Source organism: Strix uralensis, chromosome 1 (assembly GCF_047716275.1).
Source record: "Strix uralensis isolate ZFMK-TIS-50842 chromosome 1, bStrUra1, whole genome shotgun sequence".
Taxonomy (NCBI): Eukaryota; Metazoa; Chordata; class Aves; order Strigiformes; family Strigidae; genus Strix; species Strix uralensis.
The window spans coordinates 25,268,742-25,291,386 of record NC_133972.1 but is presented as its reverse complement, the minus strand read 5'-3'; the positions used below and the strand labels follow the sequence as shown (position 1 = coordinate 25,291,386).

The window sequence follows — 22,645 nt, the reverse complement described above, 5'->3', positions numbered from 1 at the left end:
CTTCCCGCCGGCTCCCCGGTCTGCAGCGCTGAGCTGAACCGCTCCCAGGCCTTGGGCAGTCAAGCTGAGTGCATGGGGCACACAGAGAAACACAGATCCTTCCCTCCTGCCTCCCCCAGCCCTGCATTTCTCAAGAGAGAGGAGTGAGAGAGAAGAAAGGGGAAGATGTTACACAAGGGTTTGCTGAAATTAATTGCTAAGGAGATCTGACATGACATGTCTGAGAGCCCAGTGAAGTCCTTACAGAAACCCCATCCTTTACAAGTCCTCCAAAACATCAAGTATACTTGCATTTTTCATATGGCATAATTCTTCTACCATCTGGGAAAGTAAATAGAGATCATTTTTTTTCTTAGTATAATAGACTGTACTGTGTCACTAATTTAGGGTTTTTGACTTCTAGAAATTGATGTCATTTGTAATACACACAGATAGGCCAAACTGAGTCAACTTGTTACAAGTAATTACTGTTTGAAGCTCAAAAAAAAAAAAATAGCTGGAGCCTCTGCTTCAAGAAGGGAGCAGGCTCAAACAGCTACAATGTCATTGCTGCAGAGAAGGGTGATCCAGCTGTCCCTCGAAACACTGCACCTATGTGACTTCAGTGAGGGAGCTGTGCTGGCTTCACTCGGTAGGCAACTAAACAAGTGAGTCACCATTATGTGTTCCCAAGTACAGTCACGTCAAGGTGTTATTACTGAAACACCTTTTACTGAAAGCAAGTCATAATCTGGAATTAGTGACAGACAGATCTGTCTGATTCATCCACATAAATTTAGCCAGGGGAAAGGCTGTTGGGGTGGCTTGGTTGTCTCTAATGTTTGGGATGCTCCAGTTTGCCCCTGTTCTTTCTTTGCTAATGAAAAATTAATTTTAAAAAATCTGACCAGTGTGTTATTGCTTGGCCTTGTTGTCTTAAAAAAAAAAAAGAGGAGGGTAGTACAAGATGTGTTAGGCCTGCCCCGTCCTTGGCTGCTCCTTGCCTGCTGCTGCCTCCACCCCTGGGTAGTCCCCAGCAGGGAGGCTCACCAGGGAGGGCAGGGTCCCAGCTGCAACGCCTCGGGGTTCAGCTCTGCACAGCCAGCCAGTCATAAAGCAATTGTATATTAATGGCAGATAATTACATAACCTGTTAAATGCCATTAATCCCAGTAAGTAAGTGTGCCAAACACCCCGTGTCTGTGCCATCTTGGGCTGGCCACAGCTCGCGTTTCATGAGCTGTTAAATCACAGGCCCTGGGTGAAGTCAGTGCAGAGGAGCAGGTTGTGCGGAACTGCTCCAACCAGGGGTCTCGGAGACGTCTCTAAGGGCAAAGGGGTAACATGCAGGAGAGGCGCCAGAAACCGCCCCCTCCCCAGCAGTGCAGGCCCGGTACAGGAACAGGTGCTGGTGGGACAGAACCTGCTCCAGAAGCGCTGGCAGCACTGCTACCCCCTCCCCAACCCCCACTGCTTTTCACTGTACCTTGGAAAAACCACAGCAGGGAGAAGCAGCATCACTCTCCCAGCTACACATTAGGGCACAGCAGTTTGTAAGTGATGACAGGGAGAGCACACACCTGGATTTGAGCTTAGGTGTTTCAGTTGTTCTCTCCCTTCTGTACTGACACAATTTTAGACTAAATGTTCAGGAGCAGATGTTTTCCAGCACACGGCAGTCTAAACACGGCAACATGGGGCAGAGCTGTAAAATGTACACTGTGAAGCACTTGCAGTAAATAAGTGGAATTAACTCCCAGGATCCCGTTACATGCGACAGTAGAAACTGAGCAGAGCCGCATGCAGCCAGAGCTGGGCCTCACACCACGGTTTCAGATCTGGGGCAGTTTGGGTGACAAGGGCTTTGTCCTAAGGCCCCCCCTCTCTTCGTGCAGTCAGCCTGCCCTGCTACTCACTTCTGATGTCTATCAGTGATTTTTGTACTATTACCCATTTTACACTGCAAAGAAGAATAGTACCTGGATTAGGTCTGGACTAAAACCATTCAATCTAGACTGGTGAAACCAACTCACATACATCTTCACCAGAGAAAAAAAATCAGTTTACACACCACCTGCACAGATTTGGCAAACTGGTACACAACCAATCATTGCATCTAACAAGAAAAACCTGAGACAAGCAAAGCACCCAGCCTTCCCCGCACATTACAGCAGGGGTGGGCAGGTGTCCCTCCCATGGCTGTACAGACACACCTGGGCACACACACAGCAGCTGCTGTAACCCCTTGTGTTCTGCACCCCAGAGCTGCCAGATCAGCTCCAGGTTGGCTGAGCTGGGCAGCTGGGCAAGTGCCTCCACCATGTTCTCTAGCTGAACAGTTTGCTAAACCGTTTAAATCATTCTGAAGTTCTGCCTAAGAAACAGCAACCTCAACACCTTTAAACAAAAAGCTATTTTCACAGATGCCAACAGTGACAACTTTTAGGCCCGAATGAACAAGTTTGATCTACGCAAGAGAATAACTGCAAGTTTGCAAGTTAACCTGCAACCACACACAAAGTTGTATTTTTTTGAAGGCAACCAAGCTCACACTTCTACTGCTTTCTGTTTTAATTCACTGCTCTCTGCGGACTCGACCAGCGAGGAACCCGCTCCCAGCAAGTGCATCTCCGCGGGGTCCAGCCCCTGCTGCAGCGCAGGGGCAGGGATGGGGCTGGGAGCTTGTGCTGCCCTTACACCAGGAGGAACAAACTGCATTGACATGCAAATCATAGGTTATGCATCAATCAAGGTATCACTTTTATTAACGGGATTTTCCATTTCTGTCGCACACTGTGAATGTTTATACAATGAAAAAGCCAAACATTGCTGGAAGCAATAAGATCAGCTGATACTTCTGTACCCTCTTAACACACACACACAGATTCTGTCTTGGTGAGAAATTTTTATATTTCTGTTCATTAATTCTGCTTATTTATAATGCTACTCTTAAAATTCTGTGTCAAGATTGTCACATCTTAAATACAGATTAAGTTGCTAGAGGTACATTATTTTTTTATATATATATTTATATACACACATACAGAAAAATACAAGACTAATTGTTTTTCCACAATATTTAATTTATACACTACTGTAACTATATGCAACTTTTAAAGACACGTTAAGGGGTACAAGAAACTGTTTACTTGCTCTAAATAGTTTGGTCCAATATTATCTTAATGTAGTGGTTATTCTCGCCCTTCCTTTTACGTGACAACATAATACAACATACGCCACATGCACAGTCATTCACCTATCAACAAATGGATAAAGGACACCACTCAGACTAACATTTGTACACCCAAAGGTTCAACCAACCACACACAACTATAAGGCTATAATACAACTATGCAGCATAAATGGTCAACACTGCTGTCCTAAAGTGAGCACCATATATACAGTCGTATATAAAAACATTGGAAACAAAATACACCTGGGGTTAGTTAAAAGGTGCCATTCCAAGGCTGTACATAATACCAGGAAAGAGTATTTACAATACTTGGAAAAAAGCTGCAACAAATAAGTTTATTGCCAATGCCCTTTATAAACTCATCTCCTACTCGGATGTTACGCTCACCGTCTGTGAACCACACATCTCATTTCTGGCCCTTGGTACGATCCCTGCTCAAAAATTTCAAGCAAATATGTTCTATGGCTTCACCCACACATCTATTCTTGTAGCTTTTCATTTATAAGTATCACACTGACTAAACTGCAACTAGAGTTTAAAACTTAAAGCAGCAAAACGCTTATCCTTTGCCTTGTTTAGGAAGCAGAATGCAAAAGCCCTGGCTAGGCTAGCCAGGGAGAATACCCCATGCGATTTAGACTCTCTTAGTAAAGTCTGTTAGCGATCAAGAAGAGCTGTCATGAGCTGTAGAAATTATGACCAAGCGTAACGCTGTTCTTTGGTGCTCTGCTCACTCTGCGGTGGACGTGAAATGTGTTGTATTTGACCATTCTGCAAGTGTTACAAGATGCTCAACAGTGTAAACTCCTCTCAGACACCCAACGTCTGCCCAGGGCGCTGCTACATCATACCACCAGTTTCACTAGCATTGCTTAGAAGACCCAGTGCACAGCATGAAAAAATAAAACATTCTTGCCCTTCCCAAAACTAGGAATCTGCAATATATTTTATTCTAGATAATAAAATTCCACAAAGTTAATTCATCTGGTCAAAAGTATCCTTTTGTACAGAAATACTCTAAATCAAGACCTTGCCATGGCAATGGGAAACCTGACAGAAAGGCTAAGAGCTGTAAAATAAATACTTTCCTATATGCTATTTTAAATTGACTTTATGAAAAAGCATTGTTACTGAGGAAAAATAAGTGATGTACATGTGGGGAACAGCTGTATTTTAAGTCTTAAGAAGAGTAATAATGAGAAAAAATGTAAATGACAGTAACAATTTCAATTTGAATCCAATTACCTAAAGGTTTTCCATCCCTTATTGCCTTTTGAACTCTCAGGAAGGGGAGGAGAGGACAGGGGAGAAGGCTTACAAGGTAAAAACCTAAAATATTAAGTGTCATGATATACTAATAACAAAAGTAATTCATACAAATACTTTATTTTCAGTTAGCATGTAAAAACTCAGAAGTAGACTTAATAATTTACCTTTGTTATATTAAAAAAGAAGATTGTCTGCTTGTAATATTAACACATTTCTATGGGAGAAAGCTGCCTTACAAATCTACTTGCCTTTTTTTTTTAAAGAAAACTGCCTCTAGCAAAACAAGATCTTTTCAGTTTGATTTTTGAGCCACAACTTTATCCATATCATAGCTTAAGACAAATAGGTGTGGGTTTAAAAATCATATTTCAAGATCACTAATTTTCAGTGCATCTTTGCTTTGTACAAGCCTTGGAACATCTGAAAGCTCCCTGAAGAGTTTTCAGCATCAAAACATTATTGCTTTGGTTCTGTTTCAGACACATAGAAGTATGCCACATATCACATATTTTAGTTATCACAGAAGGTCAGAACAAGAATTAACATTTCACAAGCAAACAAAAGCTGCTCTGTCTAGTTTTAAGTGCAGAACATGACACTTCTAAGTGCTCCATTTACATTAGGATCCAGATATTTATTTTAATTTAATCCAGATCTTCCATAGTAAAATTATAAATGTAAAAATTACACAATAAAATATTCTGTTTTGTTGAAAAAGAAAAACGTATCAGCTAGCAGCATGCAAAGACCATGCACTGTCATACCATCAAGCAAACACAAAATTAAAGTGTAATAAATAACTGCTCAAAGCCCACTTAAAAATCTTAAGACAACGAAAGGGGGTCCGTGACAAGGTGTTCACAGCTCTGAACAGGAAGAATGATGCTGTCAAGTAGATCGAGCTATTAAAGTCAGGTCATTGTCAAATGACATGACAACAACTGGTTTGACTGGAGGTACACAGCAGCCCCTCCTTTGGGTTCCGCTGAATATTCACAGATATCGTCTTTTCACAGAGAGGTAGTTGTAACACATTGTTTTTCAAGTTCCTGTTCTTTATCCGTTCCAATTCGTTTGCCGTGTCTGACATTTGGTCAGAAAAAAATTTTAGGTTGCCCAACGATGAAGCCTGGTTTGTGCCTCCGCTGGAACTTATACACATTTTCCATGTTGATTTCTCCTGTACTTTTACACTGGAAAAGGACAGATTGTTTTGAGGATCAATAATGTATTTAGTGCTGCTGTGAATCTGCGAACCTAGGCAAAGACTCATTAACTTCAGGCTTTCCACCAGTTCCCCTGCACTTCTAGACGACAGCTGCATTGAGTTTCCAGATCCGGCGCATCTCCGAGTGGAACCTGACGTGTTGTTGGTGCTACCGCTGGAGCTGCCGGAGGGACTCCCCCCACCTTTGCTGTTGTCACCTGGGCTCGTTTTGTCTACCCCTCCGTTTCCGTTACTTGGTTTGCTTTGTCCACCACCATCTCCTTGGCTGCCAGGTGGCCCTTCGCTACTATCCCGCCGGTGCCAGGAGTAAGTAAACCCACTATCTTTGTCTAGGCGTCTCCTACTTTCCGAGTCATCATCGCTTGTTTCTGAGCTACTGCAACTGGAGCCCCGTCCCTGGCTTTTCCGCCTGTGGTAGCGTTTATGCACTGTGCTGGGAGAAGCGATATTCATTTTTAACCTGCTGAGCTTTGGGGGTAAGTTCTCATCCATGTCAAACTCGTCGTCTGACTCACCCTCCTCAAAGATTTGATTGAGGACTGGTGCACTCTTCCTTGAAGTAAGACGATTTGTAACTGAAGGCTTACGGCGCAGGACAACTTGAGTAGACAGAGAAATAGGCTTCTTATCTTCTTCATCCTCCTCTTCATCTTCTTCTACTCTGAACAAGCACTTCCGGCCACTCGTAGTGGGTTTTAAGCTCACTGACGGGACTGCTGAAAGCGCTGGTCCAGCTAATTCAGGAATATCTTCTTTCTTGGCCGAATCGCCAAGGGCCTTGCTTCTGTGGCCGTTGAGAACATTCTCAGCTGTGCGAGCTGGTGACTGAGGAACAGTTGCATGGGAGAGAGGAGAAGCTGTAAGGTCGTCCTCCAGATCTTGGGGTACATCAATTTTCGTTGGCCACGACTGCCTACATAAACAATTATAAAAGATAAAAGAAAGTTTGATTTTCAGCATTTTAGAAAGTATAAGAAAACGTAAGAACTGCACATGAGAAGCACAAGTGCTGCTACACAAACTGGCTTGATGAGTGGCATGTTTGTAAATCACAGCAAGGGAAGAAAAGGAAACACTCTCAGAGAATGTGCATTCCTTTAAAAATGCTGTTATTTGAAAGGAATATCATATATACAAAAGCATAGTTTTGACAGTGACCAACACAATTTCTAATGAAATCTTAAGATTTCACTGCTCTCAGAAAATGAATTAAGCAATAAGAAGATACGATCTGATTCGAGCACAACTTAAATAAGTTAGTATTGCAAACTACTTTTAATCTGAAGCTGCTGTTATTTTTTTTCCCATCAGTATTCTTAATATAAAAATTAGGTTAGAATTAACAGGAGTGAGACTGAAAAGCTGAGTCAGAAGAAACATTCTCTCATTTTCAGTAAGTCTCATTCAGACCAAGCTCTAATCTACAAAATCCCCTTTAATTTTAAACACACATGAATTGAGAACATACATTTATTTATCCTTAGTTGAGCAACTGGAATAATACAGCTGCATGAGTTCAGGACTCAAGCTGCTTAAGAATATGACACTGGAATAAACTGTACATCCAAGTTCAAAATGCATGACTGTTCTAGCATTAGCTCACATCAAAATGAAAGTAACACTTGAGTATAACTCAGTTGTACAGTTACCAGCTGATGTCTTACCTCCAGTATCTAAGGCTAGTATCTAATGATTTGTATTTTACTTTAAATCCTAATATATATTGTAATTTTGCCATAATGCACACAGAATAAATCAAGAATGAAGACTGTCAGTCCTTCCTGTCTCTTTGTATTTCGAAAGCCTAATCCAAAAGGCCAACACCTACAGACCGACAGCATAACACTGAGTAATTCTTCAATTGCTTCATTCAGCATAAGCCCCACATTTCTTGTGGAGACCAAGAAATTTTTTCTAACCTCTCAGAGTATGAGTTATCTTTAAGTTAAACAATTGGCAAGCTTTTTTAAACTTTACATAACTAAAATACTCCAGCATATTGCATGAAGAGCTGTAGTAGAGACCTCTGCTCACATATGGATAGCATATTACAAGACATTCCCAACTGTGTTTTGTGTGTTCTAAAAGAAAGGGCTGCATGACTTAGTAACCCAGTTTAGAAACAAAGTGAAGGAGGAAAGCAGGAGAGGAACCAAAGAATGTTCTACGCCAAGTGTGACCCCACATATGGACAGCCTGCATATGAACACGGAAGGCTCATAGCAACTTCCTCATCTCTGCTGTGTTAAGAGGTCAAGCTGAAGAAACAAGGAAAGCTCAGACACCTCTTTGCTATTTCTATTCTAAATGTGCTCTTTTAAAGTGTTTAAAGTTAACAGAAGCACCTGCACTTGGACTGCATTTGCTCAAGGCTCCCTCTGTAACAGCTGGACAGAAAAGGAACCTGAAGTGCGAGATGCCTGTCTACACAGGTAACAACTGACAACTATCTTCCCAACTGTATGAACTTTGAAGAAGAGTACTTTATTAAAGCCAGCATTAAACTCATCAAGCCTAACTGCAGACTTAGTTTTGAAGTGTTACCTTCAGTTTTGCTGAACAAACCAGTGATACAAAAATCCACCAGGATCCTCTACCAGTAGGACCTGGCTGCCAACACACCCAGGTAAGCCTGTGTAGGCCACTCCCTGGGAGGAGCTGCACAGGCTCCTTCCCATCCCCTTGGGCACTGGGAGCTGCTGGTGCCTTCCCACCAGTTTCCCTCCAGTGAGCGGCTCTGCCTGGAGGGAGGCCACACAACCAGCAGCTCTGACCCAAGCTGTCCAGACAAGAAGTGGAGCCCAGGCTGTGGTCCTCCTTGGTTTGACACTGGCATCCTCCCTTAGGCCCCAGCTGACTCCAGAAACGCTTGGAACCACTGACCTAGTTTTCTGATGTGTTGTGCTATGTTGGGTATTTTAAAACACAAACAACTGTCTGTGATTAACAAATAGGACTTAAATAAATTTGAAGCAGAACTACAAAAGTGACAGAAAATGAAGATCTAAATCTTTCAAGAATTTACCATGCTTTAAGAACAGACTGGTTTGTCAGCAAGAAAAGGAAGAGAGTTCTGTGGCTGTCACAATAAAGGGTAAATATAGTATCTAACAGTACTGTAGTTTCCAGGCAATAAAACTCCTCACTACAGTACATTTATCTCTCATAGCAGCCCATGTTTGCCTCCCTTCCCTTCCCCCCCGCCTTATTCCCAGTAGGCCTGAGGAGAGAGTGGGACAGAAGGGAAACTCCACATTGCAACTAATTTTTTTTTTTTTTAAATCTTTTGAAGTCTCAAAATCAAAGTCATGCACTACTTTGTCATCTTTTCCATTAAGTCACTACATATAAACAGTTTGGATTTAGAACCATCATGAACACAAGCATGGAACTGGAATTCTACCTGGAACCATTAAGGGCAACAGTTCCGTGTCATGAAAAGAAAAATTCATACTCATATGGCAGGCTTCAACTACTCCATTCAGCTTTACAAATTCATATCAAGATTTAGAATCAACAAACTTGTTTGTTCCAGTTCCTCATATAACTGGAGCAGCTCCTTCTACTGAAAGAGTGGCACTGATGCAGAGAAAAAACCTAAACAACTTAAAAGCAGACTTTGGAGTTTTCTTTTGAAGGTAAACTCAAAATTTTCCTCTAATCTGTTTTATAACCAATACTTAATATTAGACACATTTGATGCCCTGCTTGAATTTCTTTTTTAAAAGAAATTGACATCAGAGGATGATCCCTTACCAGAGAACTGCAGAGTGAAAGTATTACCCTTGAAGAGAAGCTCTAACACCATTTCGGTCCTGTAGGCAGCCCTCAGCTGCCTGCAACAATAACACTTCTAAAGTACTTGTAACCACCCAACAGAAGATAAAATTTCTTACAATAAGTAACTATTGAGTGAATGACCTTTTGAGTGCAGCAACAAAATTTCAGTCTACGCTAGTACAGAGCACAGGGTGCAGTCTCACCTGAAGATGACAGACATTGAGAACCACTCTAAGGTTCAGAGGGAAATAACTCATTATTCAGGTAGACGGAATGGTATTTAGAAGAGACGCCTCTGAAAGCCTCCAAAATCTCAGCCTAAATCCAAGGTAACAACCAATGGAGGTGATGCATCTTTACCCTATTTTCCAAAGTGCTTGCCCTTAATTTGTAATAAGTGTCCATTTTTTTCTAGATTGAATTTGAGGTAGTAGTATCTGACTTTTATCGATTAGGCCAAGGAGAACATGGATACACACCAAAAGGCCACCACAGCATTTATGTCCCTATTAATCATTCCTAGTAAATGATTTTACATGGCATGAAGGTTGCACAAAGAAACCTTTGGAGTGAACAAGCTAGTTTGTCTTTCTCTCTAAATCCTCCAGATAGATTAACAACACTGAAGGTAGGCAGCAACTCTAAACATCATCACAAGCACTTCATATTCTTCTCTCATTAAGAGATTAGCTACTAATCATTATTATTGCTAGTAATAGTTACCAGTAATATTTTAGCAAAACCTAAATGGCAACTTTTGAAGAGGCTGGAGGTTAGAAAACAAAAATTAATGGAAATGCCTCAGCACAACCTCCATCTTCTGGGAAGATTGTCAAGATGGGCCAATAAAGTGGGTTTTTTTCAGTACCAGCAGATCCCTATTCATAGTTTAACACAACTCAGGAAATTAAAAACACAATGTTTAAGAAAAGTAACTGTTCAAAACTTACATCCTCCAATACCAATGTACAGGTAGAAACTATACTATTCACCTTGTGGTTTTTTATTTGCTTTTTTTAGAGTATATGCTGCTGTAACTGAAAATATGGGATGCTTTGACAACCGTTTGTAGAGCATAATGGAGTGGTTGAACATATCGATACCAACTACATGCCAGAACCCCACTTGCCCCTTTAGTTTTACTGTGTCACAAGCTGAAGCTTTGAAAATCTCAGGGAACCTTACTATAAGGCTTTTTTAACCATGTTTTTGTCAAGTGGGGAAAAAAAATTAAAAATCTATTGCAATGTCTTTAAATGGCTGATTAAAGCAATTAATTCAACAGTTTTCCTTAGACAACAGGCATATCAACTGACATTAAAAAGAACATAACTTACAGATGTTTGCTCTAAGTTTGATTTATGTTTGGCCCATTAAAAGTCAGAGCTAACAACTAAACCGTAACCTCAAATTCAGAGTGATTTCTCATTTATAACTAATTCCCCATTATCTTGTTTATGGATTATGCAGCTACCTTTTTTCCAGGGATATTACATACACAAATTGTAGGAGGAACTGAACGGCGATGAACATGCCATTTCCTAGCAGGTGTGAAAACTTACTACTTCAGATACAGACTTCAAATTGATTAGTCATTTCCTGAAAGTGGTAGGAATTGAAAATATTATTGGTAACTGATTTCTGAACAGCATCTGAAGCATCCACATCACTTTAAAAGACATTTAAAATTTGCAATGAATAAGTATTTTACTGTTTTTAAGTACTTGAGCAATTCAATAATATTCTTGTTAAGCCAAGTTAATAAAAAAGAAGCCATTTAGGTTCCTAAATTCTCACCTGAACTGAGCTTTGATGTTGCTAGGGCTTGCAGATCTGGTCTGAATTTCTTTCTCTTGTTTTTCTCGCAGAATCCTTTCAGCTAGCAAGAAGTAAGTAGCAGTGATGTGATTGTATTTGTTAGTTTCCAATGCCCTAAGGAAAGTACAAAACATGAAATAAACCATATATCAATGGGTTTTAGAAAACTGGACATGGATCTTGCACACTTTGCTGTACTTCTCACAGCAGGAAGAGCACCTAAAAACAGAAGTGGGTATTTTTGCTGTTTTGATAAACATATCTTGGATTTATTAAAAATAAAAGAGCCACAAAGTCTAGTAATTTCAACTATAGTTCGATGAGGATATCTTTAGAATACCATCCAAAAAAATTAAGTAATTCTTCCCTTATTGAACATTCTTTAAATGATAAAATTGTATTTCATTAATGTCATGCAGCAATAATGGTCTTTCCCACTGGCACATACAACCACAAATATTTGTTTATGCAACAACTGGAGGAAAAACCTTTACTATTTCAGGGCTGTCACATTAAGTTTACAGTAAAATTAAGTTCATAAGCCAGTTAGCATCATTCATTCTAACAGAAAGGATGCCACTGTTATACAGCTAAAAGCTTAAGAAGCAAGACTGCTGCTTCCCTGCCCCATCCTCCAAATGGTAAGATAGTAACAGTTTTTCCAGCTTAAACACAAACACAGAAAAAACAATTTTAAGTCCTTTCTCGACTTTGGGAATACTTTTGAAATTTGGGGATTTTAATCTATTAGAAAAAAACTATGTAGGCTTCTAGCAAGCTCACTTGGTGATAATTACTGTTTTGCATTATACAGGTAAAAGGAATAATATTTTAAATTAACAAAGATTCAGGTATACTGGAAACATATTATGGGACAAATGCTAGAATTTTATCACCTCCAAATATGCATGAGATATGAAGCACAAATAAAAGCATGGATTTCAAAGCCATTAGGTTTACCCAAGATGGCAAACTACTGCAGGAATTGAACAGTGTTCCAACACATTTTCTTGAAATTTCTCCTAAGGTTTTGTCTACTTAAGTATTTCTCATTCTAGAGTATCCTATCACAGAGCAAGATTGTAACATTTTGATTGTTAACCAAATGACTTGATATTTAAACACTGGAGTACCCAGGTTCATGTGACATCCTTTAATCAAATGCACAAAACGATGCACAAAACGAGCTGCATATAGAAAATTGACAACTTACTCCACTATTGTATCTCGGTCTGCAATATCACCGAGAACCATGCGTTGTATTATACTGTTGTGTTCCTCCTCAGACAGATTTTTATATGACACAAGAGGAATATTGTACTTTGTTGCAGGAGATGGGTCAACTCCTTGGAGCCATGCATGGTTTTCAATCTCTTCCAAAGATGCCCTTCGCTTCGGGTCTCTCTGCAACATCCGTGTAATTAGACTGTGAATAAAAAATAAATCTAAAACAAAATGCACTCACGTGTTTAAAAAGCAGCCATTGTAAGAGCAACATTTGGAAGAAATTTTCTGCTGTTGGTCCACATAGACCTTTAGAAGTCTCTACAGTAAACAGTGTGATGGGAAATTATTTATTCTCAAAGACATTCCAAATATTGCTGAGCTGAAACAAACAATTTACTTATTAAAAACTATAAATATCATAAACACTGCAGTTTTCATTTACTATGCCTAGATTCTTAACCTGATTTTTCTGGTTTGTTTGTTTTTAATAGACCTTATAGGGCAACTGTCATAGATGGCCTACAAACTGGTCCGTAAAGTAACAGAAATATAATTTTACATTATTGCTGCTGTCAACAAGATGATGGATTGGCAAGATAAGTAGAAACATTTTATTCTGAAATAGCTATCAGACATTTGATTCTCCAGTAGCCCTGAAAGAACAGTGATCTGTCCTATCCATAGAGAAAAAAAAACCAAAACAAAACACAACACTATCTGGGATGATGAAGTGATGAACCTACTAATGGATTCAGACTGATGTTTACAAGTGCTGGAAAGAAAGTGCATAAATTCCCCAAATAAACAGAGAAAGAAGAAAATTAGCACAGCACATCTCTGTTCACTTACTAGACATGAAAAATTCTTGGGGAAGGTATTTTTGGCTTTGCACAACAAACAGAACATAGATATACAGTTTTGGTGCCAAGGTTTCAATGAAACTTTATTGCTCCAACATGTGGAATGAAAGTTCTGCGGTTCTCACATAAATGCTTTTTATTGTACTAACTATACTACGCCATGCAACTTCAAACTGCAAGGCCACACAAATCAAAGGTATCACACCTTTTTTTTTTTTGTTTTTTTTACTGTGAGATGATGTATGGAATTTAAAATGGAGGTTAATTCAGACTTCTTAAAACTCTACTGTAAAAACAAGGATTGTCACATATATACTTAATAGCTATGGTCTCTCCCTTTACCAAAAGGAAAGGCGGGGTCAGACATGGGAGCCTTTATCTTCTTTGCTTTTGTTACCACTATGACAGAAGGGGAACAAACTCTACACTTCATTTGACTTTTTTTTTTTAAACCACACCTATAGTAAAACCACACAAATGTACTGCATGTGCCTCCTGATTTAAGCTTACTTACACATCCCAAATCAAGAATGCTTTCATTCCAAGCAGGAAGTTTAAACCTTCCCAGAGCCTTTTCCCTAAGAAAACCTAACCTACAGAGGACTTGGGTAACAGATCGTACATTGTTGATGCATCACGTACAGAAAGCAGATCTACTTAGGCCTTTAAGCAAATTAGCAGTAGCCAATATATTAAGCGAGAGGCTGCAAAAAACATTTCCTGGCCTCAGCACAGCATGCAGCATCTCAAGAGATTTATTCGATACAATTCACTGATAAGAGCTCTCTTTTAAACCTCTTCCCGTATTGTATTTTAAGCCTCTTCCTGTATGTAAAGCTCTTCAGGCTGTTGAGAGCACCGATAGCAGCTTTTGCATGCTACTGGAGATGCCAGACACTAATGACAAGACATGAAAACCAGCTATGGCATCATGTTATACATGAGATTCCTGGACCACACAGATGACAGGTGAAGAGAGAAATGGTCATTATGACCACAGCTGTAACAAATTTCATTCTGTGGCAAACAACAGAATCCTAGATGCTGCTCTGGTTTTTTTGACTGGACCAAATGCATTTTTCAAGCATTTATAAAGGCATCTGGACTTTCACATTCAAAATGAAAAGATACTCTATTACAGATTCAAGAACCCAGCCAGGCATTGCAAAATAGTCTAACTGATGCAACTGGGATAATATATTAAAAGGACTGAAGAGGTCATTAACTGATAGGGAAATATGGGAAATATTGGAACATATTAAAAAAAAAGCTCAGTGAACACTGTAGAAAAACAACACATCAAAATGAGTCATGATTCCCAAGTGGCATATGGTATTCACAGACAGAATATTTTTCTCCCTTGATTGCCTAGAATGTTGATTTGGAGTTGCAATTTCAGTAGGAGATGAGCAAAACTTGCTGTGATATCCTTGGGTTTTGACAACTTGTATTTTGAACAGAAATCTATAGGAATCATTATCTTTTTAACCCCTGCCACAAAATACTCTTAGCAACACTCTTGTCCAGCAAGAGTGGCGGCCAAAGCCAGGCAAGTGGTGAGCAGCAGCTTCATTTATAAAATGCATGACAACTGAGATGCATAAAAGAAAGATCCGTTGTGTAAAATCAAAATTAAGTTTCACACAAGTGTGGGAAAAACCCATCAGCAAAAAATAGCATGGGATTAACCTTTAGTAAGAAGGGACAGAAAGAATAAAAAAAATGCAATACTGGTGCCCAAGAAACTACTCAATTGATGCGAAGAAATACTAACAACTAAGCAAAAGCAGTAGGCACATATCATCTTATTAACAGGCACGGAATATTCTACACGCTGATAATATGGTATGGGGAGCTCCCAAAGGTAATGAGAATCCACTTCTATGAACGCTTCCAAGTTTTTCAGTACTCTACTTACTCTTTACATTCTTTGGACACATGAGGTGGCACCGTGTATTTGCAGTCCATTATCATAGTCAGAGTTTCACTGTCGTTTGCTTCTTGAAATGGTGGTTGTCCACAAACCAACATGAAGAGGATGACCCCTAAGCTCCATATATCTGTAAATATATAGTACATATTTTAAAATAACTGTTAAGGAAACAGACATAATTACCATCAAAAGAGTGAAATATTCTTGAGATGCATACTGGTGTTATTACCGCACTTTTGATTATGAGCATTACTTACGGAATTTGCAATTCCACTGAAGTACAAAATACAGTAGGTCCACTGTTTGACAACTTTTCTAGTTTTAGAGGAAAAATATGAACATAATTCATGACTTCAAGGATGCATAACAGTTTGAGATGCGTAACATTTGACAGCAAAGTGTTATATAAAGTTGAAGATAATATGATCTCTCTGAAGAATTCATTACCGTTTTCTTCACAGGTAGGCACAAATTATTAAAGAGATTTGTATACTAAAGACATTCCTTTTTGAAGTACTAGCATAAACTGTTCTCAATATTGTTTACATTTTACTCTATGAAGTAGAGAAATTACAAAGAAAGTCACTTAATGAGACTGAACTAGATATGACTCTCCTTCAGTAGTGTTGCTTCAAAAAATTATTTGCTACTTCTAATGGTAAATAATAAGTTATATCATTTAGGTAAAATTACTTACACTAATCATATTACAAAGTGTGGGGTGTTTTTGTTTTGTTTTGTTTTTTTTTAAAGATCCATCAAACATAACAATTAACAGTGATCTCTACTACACTCTGGGAATCATCTTGTTTCTTTCTAGTTCCTGCGTGTGTAAAATGTTCCCCAATGAAATGGCATACCAAAAGATGAAAAAGCAGCACTGCTGGGCATGAAGCCCTTTAGTTGGTTTCTACTTACTGTAAAAGCTACTATTTAGTTCAAATCTTTATTAAGAGTTTACCTAGAAGAAAATATTTCACAAGTCTCACTGCATTCAATACAGGAAGCTTAATACCGACAAATATTTAATATTGCATAAAAATAAATAACACCAATATAAGCTTAGAGCTTCATCTTCAGCTTCCATGCTCTGGAAATTTCAGTGGCAATTTTGGGTCCTACACCCTAGCATTTCACAGATCTGTCCTCAGTAAAACCAAACAGCCGAACCGAGAGAAAAGGGGAAAGAGGGGACAGCAGCTGGCAGTGGTTGTAAGAAGCAGAGCACACCAGCTCTGTCCTGGATGAGCTTGCAAGAGGGAACCACACTAAGTTACCTACCCAACTGCATCTTGCTTTCTGTGGCCTACTCAAAATACTTGACATGCATTTAAAGCTGAAGGATGGCTACGATTTGATTTAATAATGTAAATCACACACATTCATCCCTAGAACAATTACTCATTTTGCTAGTTACAACCCATTCTTCATATGGTTTAGCTGACAGAGGAACAGAAACACTACATGGTAATTTTCTTTAGAGCTCTAATTTGTACTAAATGTATGCTATTAACTCAGACAATTATATGATTTCTGTTACGCTTACTAGGCCCTCAATCCTGTAGGTACTGAGCATTTTGAGGCTGGTACACCATATCATGTAACCTGCAAATTCAACATGACTATTCACATGTTTAAGATTCAGTAAGTGCGTTAATACTTTGATAGATTGATGCCAGAAAGCTGAATGTTCTGGAATATAGGATTTTTTTAAAGCCTCACAAGACAGAGAGGTAATTTCACCTAGGAGGTACACCTTTAATTTCGTAAAGCTACTTACTCTTTCTCCTACTGTTCAGTTTGAAAGTGGCCAAGAAGTTTTGGCACATAATCTCTTTCACCACACAACAGATTATAAAATTTGCAAGCATATAGAACATGTGAACTCATGCATTTCTATTAACAGTCATCTTTTGGATATCAGTGTCCTTCCCAGATGTTTAACTTCACCTAAAATCTATTTTGTGATACGATCTATCCTAGTATTCTCGTCGATACTCCCCCCCCCAATAAAATGCTTCAAGTATCCTTTCAGCATGAAGTATTTTTAAAAATAGTCCACATAGCAGCGCATGGTAGGTGTTTATTTGAGAAAATGAAAGCATGACACAGCACAAGAAGAACTAAAACAATGTTGATAGTGTGAACACACAGAACTTGAATGCTCCATTTAAAGCAGCACATGGTTGTCTCAACTCAGCTATAAAACACAATTATTTTTCACTCCTCACACCAAACACATTGTAAAAGATGGTAAGTGTGAAGGAAGTGGTAGAGGAAGCTGACAGAAAACAGGAAACATTAAACAAATTTTCGAAGTAACTTCATTCGAAATATACAAACCCTGAAAGAACAATGTAAAAATCAACTGGTTTATAAGAACTGGATTATTCACTGGTATTTCAAACTACAATTATTCAGCCAATAGCCAAGTGCAATCCTAAGCAAAATAGGAACAGTAACAACAGGATCTTGCCCTTCCCAACCTACCAAAAAATTTCACATTGGCACTTTTTCTAAGACACAACACTATGAAATAAAAATTAGTATTTTTATGGGCAGATGTCTCTACAAAAAAAAATTTTCAGAACAGACAACAGGAATGTCTATGGGTCTTGCATGATAAAGTTTTTATTTTGCATGTTTTGAAGCCACTTATAGCTTGACATAGGTGATACTATCAAAAAGGGGAAATCATCTCCTCTTTGCAAAAAGGATCCATAAACTTGAGGGTTAGAAGTCTTACTGGTAAATATTTCTTTGAAATTTAAACAGGTGACCTACACTCCCCACATGCAAGTAAGTTTAAACATGTTGGTTCGCTAGCCTTCAGTGTAACTCAAAGTCCAAGGTTTAGAATCTAAAATCCTCACAGCAGGTATTCCAAAATAATGAGTTGATACCCACCTATAATTTTGAAATATTTAAGAGATCAACAGTTAAATGACTATAGGATATACATATGTAAGAAATACTAATGCTTGTACCTGCTTTATTAGTTTTAAGCCATTTTATACATGCAAAAATCAATCCTCTACCTGCACTTTCTACTCTTCTCTACTGGAGATCCATAGCTGCATATTTTTCAGTCAAATTCAGAAAACATACTGCAAAAAAAGATTGAAAGAAATGAAAATGCTTTCTTCCCTTTAAAGATACAGTTTTTGTTCACCCACTGAATGTAATAACCACAGTACATTTGGGAAAATTCTTGGTTTCCAGAATAGTGCCATCTGGCTGACAGAGGCAAAATTCCAGATCTTTAAGCACAGCTGTCTAAGAAATTATTAAAGGGGAATCAGAGATTATTTTATTATAGTGCTTATTTACCAGATTTTATTATTTTCCCAAACAATACACAGTGCCACACAGATGAATGTTCTTTACCATACTGTTTTGTGCTGCCATAATCAGCTTTGATCAACACTTGGTCAGTACATGCTGCCTGTTCTTGTGCCATACCCTGCTATTGCTGATTTCTGCTCACAAACTGTGTGTAGCAAAAGGGGAATAACTGCTTCTGCTGGGGAGACCACTTCCACCAGCAGAGCAGATAATGACACCTTGATCTTTCATTTCTAAATCCCAAAGAGCATTGATCTGGTCAAAAGCATTAACTTCGACAAGAGAGCTTTGTGAGAAGATTAGAAAGATGTTGGTGCAACAATGAAATAAGAGCTTGACATCTCAACGTAAGGTTTCTAGATAGAAGTAGCATCTCTTTTTAGACCAGCTAATGAATGAGGGAAGGGGAAGAAAAATAACTCAAAGTTTAAGGGAATAGAATTTTTTCTTTAGACCTCCACACACTTGCAAAAACAAAAGTATGTTTTTTTTCAGTGAAGGCAGCCATTATAGTATGTTCTTATTTTGATGTACCTTATGTCAACTCAGAGGAAAAATCCTAGCTGAGACAGTTTTCTGGTTTCACACATTATTAGAAGCTGTAGATATACATTTAAAAACAAATATGACAATATCTGTTTACATTTTTATCCATTCACTGAATGGCACTGGTTCACTAAAGGGTTGCACAAGTGCCAGTGTAAAAAAAAAAGCAAAAGAGAGTGCAGAACAATATGGGCAGGATTTGAATGCAGAGCAAGACTGCTTTTTCAAGACCTGTTAAATAGGCCATGCCATTTAAAAAAAAATCTCACCTTCAGTTCAATGCAAATATGGTTTGACATACAGTATTCACAGTAAAGAACTCTGCAGAGATCTGCCTCTCCTTCACCTTCACACCTCAGCATACCATTTTAAGATAATATATTAGCTATGGCGCTATGTTAATGCTAAAAAAATCATGTTTTAGACAGAACTTTTAGATATTGTAATAAATTTATGACTGGATAGTTTAACCAGATAAAGGAGCAGGTTTTAAAAGCAGAAGTCCTTGGCTTGGGCCAACAACTGAGCATGTATTTTCAGCTATATTCCCTTATCACAGCTCAGAACTTAGGTGCCAGGGACAATTCTGGATTTGAGACCCTTAACTGAAGGAACACAGAGAAGAAGAGGGTTACAGAGACCCACCTTTAGAAGAGCAGATTTAAACAACAGTTTTTCACAATTTCAAGTTTTTTACTACTCTTAGTAAAGAGTAGTTGAAGGCTTTATGGAAACTGCTTCTCCTGTCCAAGGGTCATGTAATTTTGCTCTCTTCAGAAAACTGGTGGAAAAGTCATATGTAGGCTGGACATGCTGCATGCATTTAGCATGCTTATAACCTGTAAAACTTCAAATAAATATGGCGAGTGAAGGCACACTTGTGAACTTCAGTAGCCAAAATTAAGGTCTCTTTCAAAAGCACAGTGAAGATCTCAAGGTGCAGTTTAAATTGAGTACTAGTAACTTGAAACTGCCATTGCTGTAACAAGAATAAAATAAGAGAGATTAGGACTTTTAAAAGGACTAGTAGCTAGCTGCAGTAGAGAATTGTATTGTTTTTTAAAGCCATTAAATAATGTTGATCAGGAAAGGGCTGTTGAAGCAGGATTCCCAGAACCATGACAACCAGGGCTGTGTATACGCAACTTCCTTACATAACATGAAGTCACTGCCATAGAAACCAAACAACGTCATTAGCTGTCTATGCTACGCCTGTCTTAAACACAGGGCAGTCAAACATCTGTTATGTTCAAGTTTGGACGCTGCACAAAGGATATCCATATTCATCTGCTTAGCCACCAAGCTGGACTTCACCATTTCATTAGCCATTTATTGCCTTCTAAAGTTCCTGATTTACTCCTAAAATAAGCACTATGAATTTCAGAAAGTTACAACTTATGTGACATAGGCGATCCTTATAGCTTAAGATTTGCCCAAATTTCTATCATTCCTTGGAAGTCACACTTATATATGCTACATAAATTTGTGATTTTAAGCAGCTAAAAATCCACACTCATTTTGGAATAGACACATTTGCATTTAACTACGTAATGTAAATTGAATCTGCTTAGTAAAGTTGTTTATTTCAGACCTTGATGGGGAAAGATTTTTTTTTTTCCTTCTACCTTAAATGTAGAACTGCTTAACAGTTTACACAGTTTATATCAGTTGATAAGACTGATCTTTCTACAGAAAGTCTGCTTCTTCAGAAGTGATTTGTAATACTGAGTAAATTTAGTCAGGTTTTATACATTTCTCATTGCAATGTTTACTGTAACAGCTGAACATTATAGTTATCTTCAACAAGAAGCCACTTAAGCAAAAAAACCAAATCAACTTCTATGGAGATGACAAATGTTTACATGTTCATTTTGCCACTGCAGAGGTATCAATGGACTGTGGATAAATGATGGAAATGGACCCCAATTTCCAGCATCATGGGCAATTCTTCTAACCATTATCTTAAGACATTAAAGAGAATGTCATCACCACCGCTGCTACAACCTCTTCAGAGCAGATTTGTGGAAGAAAGCCCAATCCATAGAAACCTGTTGAATACAAGCCTTGAAAGAGACTCAGCACTTCAATATCAAGTTCAGAGCTAAATAGGAAAATCTAATGTAAAGATTATCAGCATCTCTGCACTCTCGTTCAGGGCTAGGCAGCATCTGGGCAATATCTGAACACTGTTTTGAATTCAGACACAAAACCCCATCATGAACTATTTTATTTGGATTAGAATTTAGGGGTGGAACCTTCATTGGGCTCAGGAGTAGGTACAGGCTGATAACTCACAAGGATAACAGTGGTAAGCACACTTGTTACAAATTGAAATTTAAGATCCTGTTCATAGCATAGGCTATGGAAAACAGAACGAACACTCAGATTTATAGCATAGCTTCACAGAATTGTCTGAAGAATTAAACAGTTTAAGAGTAAAAATTCATGACAAGTCAAACACTGCAGAAAATGAGACTTGTATCAGAAATCGTGATGTAAAATTACATACTACAGTATAAAAGGATAAAAGCTGGTATCATACTATTGAATTGTTTGAATGGTGCCTGTTATATTGTTGATATACTTGTGCTTCAAAAGAACAAGAAAAGTATTTCCACACCCATATAAGCTAAAAAACTTTAAAAAATTGCATCGCTTGCATAAAAAGTCAGTAGCAAGATAGTATAGAATAACTGTGTTAATGATGTCAGCATTTCTATGTATCACAAGTATTTTTACTCTGCCATGTGCACAGACTGCTGGCAAATCTGGAAGATGCTCAAACTGGACTAGTTGTAAAATTTGAAGATGATTAGTAAAAAACAAAGATTACTTTTTCATAGATACTACATTTTTAGCTGATTGAACTATTCTTCCATTCCTCAACTTTTAATGAAAAAGGCCTTGAATAAAGTTGTGTACTGATCTCTCTAGTTTTCAGAGGTGCCACCGTCTGTTAATTCAACTATTTTTTTTTGTCTTTGTAAAGTGGGATTTATTTTTCCCTTGCAGAAGGCTAAGGAAGAGATCATCCACAATCAATGCTAACATTTTTCAAAATTAACAGGCAGAACTGCGTTTTCTCCTTGTTTCAAAGCACTACAAATCCAATTAAAATTACTATAAGAATAAACAGAGAAGAGAATGAGGAGAAATCTTTTCCTTCCCCCATCCCTCCAAAAAAGAGCATAAATAGCAAATGGCATTTAGCAAATTATTTTCATAATTATCTGTCTGATGAAACAGTCTGTTCTATATATGTTATTTTATTTGACTAAGACATGATCATCAGTAACTAGTCTTATCTTTGGAAGCAATTCTTATTTTCATTCAATCTGGCAACTAGTACTTATTTTTTCCTGAAGACAATAGCACAGCTTTTGCTGGTTGCATAAAACTATTAAAATACAGACAAACTTGTTCTTTACTTTTTAGTAACTGCTGCATCTCAAATTTCAGTAAGGGTA

General features: G+C 38.2%; 1 protein-coding gene across 1 annotated transcript in view; it reads right to left on the bottom strand.

Moving 5' to 3' along the window:
• Positions 1-2,711: 2,711 nt before the first annotated feature.
• Positions 2,712-22,645, bottom strand: part of SNRK (SNF related kinase) — a 40,623-nt gene continuing 20,689 nt past the window's right edge. Inside the window, exons 4-7 of the mRNA XM_074860565.1 lie at positions 15,273-15,414; positions 12,481-12,693; positions 11,247-11,381; positions 2,712-6,582 (exon numbers count right to left, since the gene is read on the bottom strand). Of these exons, the coding sequence (XP_074716666.1) occupies positions 5,364-6,582; positions 11,247-11,381; positions 12,481-12,693; positions 15,273-15,414 (1,709 nt within the window). The 3' untranslated portion in view covers positions 2,712-5,363. The remainder of the gene's footprint in view (positions 6,583-11,246; positions 11,382-12,480; positions 12,694-15,272; positions 15,415-22,645) is intronic.